General features: G+C 30.1%; 1 protein-coding gene across 1 annotated transcript; it reads right to left on the bottom strand.

Annotated features, from left to right (window-relative positions):
- Window positions 1-914: 914 nt before the first annotated feature.
- On the bottom strand, window positions 915-2,081 carry LOC143566113 (protein neprosin-like; the record flags this gene model as incomplete). The annotated part of the gene is made up of 3 exons (XM_077052896.1): window positions 915-1,335; window positions 1,808-1,954; window positions 2,028-2,081. Coding segments are annotated over 3 exons (561 nt in total), but the record flags the coding sequence as incomplete, so codon positions are not given.
- Window positions 2,082-3,892: the final 1,811 nt, after the last annotated feature.

The raw sequence follows: 3,892 nt of genomic DNA, 5'->3' as shown, positions 1-3,892 counted from the left end.
GGTGCAACATTCACACACATATACTTTGGTTATGCCTATGCTACTACCAATGCCAACCACTACAACTATGTACTTGTATTTTTAGCCATGAATAACCCAAGCCTTCATATTAGCCAGTTGGCATGGTGGGGGCAATAATATCATTTTCAATCATCATTTAGTTTTCATTTATTCTAAATAAATTAAGATGACAGGTTGGTGTAAGCATTTAAGTTGGATTATTATATTTAGTAAAGCAACTGCTTGGTGTAGTTGTGAAATCACTTTCCTACTCATCAATCTTCTTGTATATGGACCATATCAAGATTCAATTTTTTTGAGTTATCATCATCTCCTAGATTATAAATTCCTTTTGGAAACATGTTTCATTTTTGTTGGTCAAGAAACAAGTATTATACAAGTGTCTTGCTCCACGTGTACTTCACAATCATCCTACATCTATTTTGTATCTATGGATACACTAATGAGTCGCAAAAATCACTTTCAGATTAAATTATGTAATTTTTGTTTAGTAAACATGTACGACGGTGACAAAGATTTTTGTTTTTATAAGTAGGATGTCATTTCCTACTAAGGCTCCTACCAAGACGCTCTCCAACCCTTTGATTCGTCGGTTCAATCGCTTAGCGCTATAATTAACCAATCCAAATAAAAACAATTTATGAGTACTCAATCAGACCGATCTAGTTACAAGAAATGAGAGAAAATCAAAGCTAGCCATTAACAAGTTATGCTATTATAAACACAAAATTATATAACACTCATTCCTGCTTATATTAATATAGGGTAACTTTACATTATGTTCCGGCTAACAACATTATAATTAATCAAACGCGTGTTAGAATAAATAAAAAAAACCTAACACATCTATAATAAAAACTTAACAAAATCAAAATATCAAAACTTTTTCCCACTCTTTGATATATTTCTACCCAATGCCAACACGCCACGTCGTCCTACGGACATCTCGGGTTCTTACCGGGTCCGCCATAGTAAAAAAAAATTACCCCAAACCCTATTAGTTCCGCCTCTAATATCGTAACAATTTGGATGATCCGCTAATATTTTATAATTTGACAAAGGGATTAAGTTGTTACCCCAATCAACCACTTGCATGTTTCTAAAATATGAAGCTTTACCGAACCCTAGACCCGAAAAATGCCCACTTCCCATTTGGGTCAAAGTGTGAGAACCCGAAGCCTGACTATTCACAATTTCTCCCCCGAACTGAACCATGCTTGCGTGATCTCGAAGGTGAGTGAATAAGGAAGCAGGCCAATACCCGACTAAGGTCCCTGACCCGAATTCCAGCCACCAATTTCCATGCTTCGGATCCTACATTATAAGACGTAAATTTATAAAATTATTTTTTTATTAAGTCAGGTAAAAGAGGACTTAATAATCACTTTATCAATGTTGTGAAAACTATATCGGTTATTAAATTGAACGATTTACTGATTTACTGGTTAAACTGGCTTTAAAACTGAATGATATGGTTATTAGTTTAAAATTTTAAAAATAGAGAAAATAAAATACTACAATTTAACTAGAGATATAGTTTTTTAACAACGATCTTTTTACACCTAAATGCCACATAACATTGCATTTACAAAGATTTGAGCCACGTTATTTTTTTGATGGACAAGCAGTCAAGCACCATAGCACTAGATTGCTAATTAAACTAATAAAATTAGAAGTATAAGAAACATTATATATATATATATATATATATATATATCATTTTTTAATCAATTGAAAACAAGCTTATTGTATATCTTTATAACTAAAATTAGTTTTAAGAATTTACCTTCCATATCAATAAACTTATATCAAATTGTCCCCCATTATATACACTTGTTGGAGATATAGCCGCACCGATCGCAATCCTACTATTCGTCTGTATAAAACCCGAACATAGCAAGTTGTAGCATCCAGTCGTCTGATATGCATCATTCTGTAAATTTTAAAAATATTAGTTTATATAAAATAAGATATTTGTTTACAAATATTTATAGTTTTAAACTTACTGTCCAATAAGTGAAGAATCGAGGGTGGTTGTCTCCATATAGCTCTGGGCTTACCTATTGACAAAAAATTAAATGTATTTTGGTAAATAATAAATTCAGTTTTTATCATTTAGGGGCAGGTAGTTGATGTACTTTAATTAGCATTAACTACAAGTAATTATAACATTATTTGTCAGGTTTGACAATACCAATGTGTTCATATCTTTTTTTACATAAAAACGTATCATAATTCTTATAAATAGTTTACGGGTTGAATATATATTATAAAATGTGAAGTCTTACTAGCAGTGTTTTTAAAAATAAACCAGTAAACCCCCCACGCATTGCGGTGGAAGCATTATATACGTTAACCAGCGTGACGCAATGAAATTTTGATAAAACATAAAGTTACTAAAATTTGTCTCTACTTTATGACATATTTGATTTTAATAAAAATTTATATCAACACATAGATAAATATAAGGATGCATTTATACAAAAATTAAGCTGTAGTAAAGAAAACATAAAATATATATTATATTTAGCCATCTGTTTTGGTTGCACATTGCGTGAGCCGGGTAAACTGGTGTTGAATAAAATTTATATCGAGGCGTATGCAGAAACATTGATGTTTGTATTCGAAATTAGAGTAACATTACGATGTGAAAAAAAAATTAAAAATACATTATATTTGACCTGGATCACTTTCAAACAAAACTTATCCCAACACGTAATATCACGCACAATGATATATTTGAAATTTAAGAAACATACTATTTTAAAAATAAAATGTCTAATATTAATTATAAAATAAATATAAAATATGCCAACATGTTAGAATAACTTTTATAAAGAATAGAATATGACAACATCACAAAATAATATTAAAAATCAAACTTCAAAATGAATTAAATTATAACTACCTTAAGATGCTTTAAGGTATGCTTTGCACACATGTGAAAAAATAATTTTTTATTTCATAAATATTAAATTTTGTAAGATAATTATCACTTGGTTTTTAATATATATATATATATAAATATATAATAGAGAGATGTGTGATGGGTTTTCAGGTCAAAATATTTCGATGGTTCACCCGAAAGTTCAATCGGATATAACTCAGACGAGACAAGAAATTTGTATGGTGAATTGGTGAATGTGAAATTTTGAGATTCAGACAACAAACCAAAAATGACGATAACTTGTCTTTTACCAATTAGAGTAAACCCATAAAAGGCGGTTTTCGTTTTAAATTCCTTATTTCTTTCAAATGCGCTCATTTTTTACTAAGGATTTTAATGTGTGACAATCGTGAACCCCTCGTCTTCTGATTTGTTTGATATATATTATAACTTACATTGGTAGACAAGTTAATCCAATGACACTAGAATATCTAACATATATAGCCGGATTTAAATGGCCATAAACAAATAGATGAGCTGACTTTTAGCCAATTAGATTAAGTCGACGAAAACCAAAGCAAAACCACTAGAAAACCAATGACGCTTGTCTCCTTTCATCAGGCAAACCATGACTAGTTAAACTGATGAACTTTCGAAGTTGTTACTTTAACTATTATCAGTTTGATTTTTAACCATTACCCGTAGCCTTATTATGTTGCATCATGTATATCATATTAGACTAACAAATGTATTTAATAATTTTCAATGGTTTTGTCTACATAAAGTGTGAAAACACGCTAAGGGTACAACTTAAAAGGGACCTCACCCTGCACGTACGTATTATTATTTAGTATATATTTTTACAAATTGCTGTCAAGGACACTTGTTTATAGGTTAGTAAAAATAGGCTGAAAATAGTTCATTTTTATTTACTTTAGTTAGCAATGATATTACTTCAAGAAATATGAAATTAAAACATAACTA

The sequence above is a fragment of the Bidens hawaiensis genome, unplaced genomic scaffold (assembly GCF_021521415.1).
Source record: "Bidens hawaiensis isolate Kalapana, Puna unplaced genomic scaffold, B.hawaiensis_p1.1 tig00022693_1, whole genome shotgun sequence".
Classification (NCBI taxonomy): domain Eukaryota; kingdom Viridiplantae; phylum Streptophyta; class Magnoliopsida; order Asterales; family Asteraceae; genus Bidens; species Bidens hawaiensis.
Note: the sequence above shows the minus strand (reverse complement) of the source record. Positions and strands in the feature narration are given on the sequence as shown.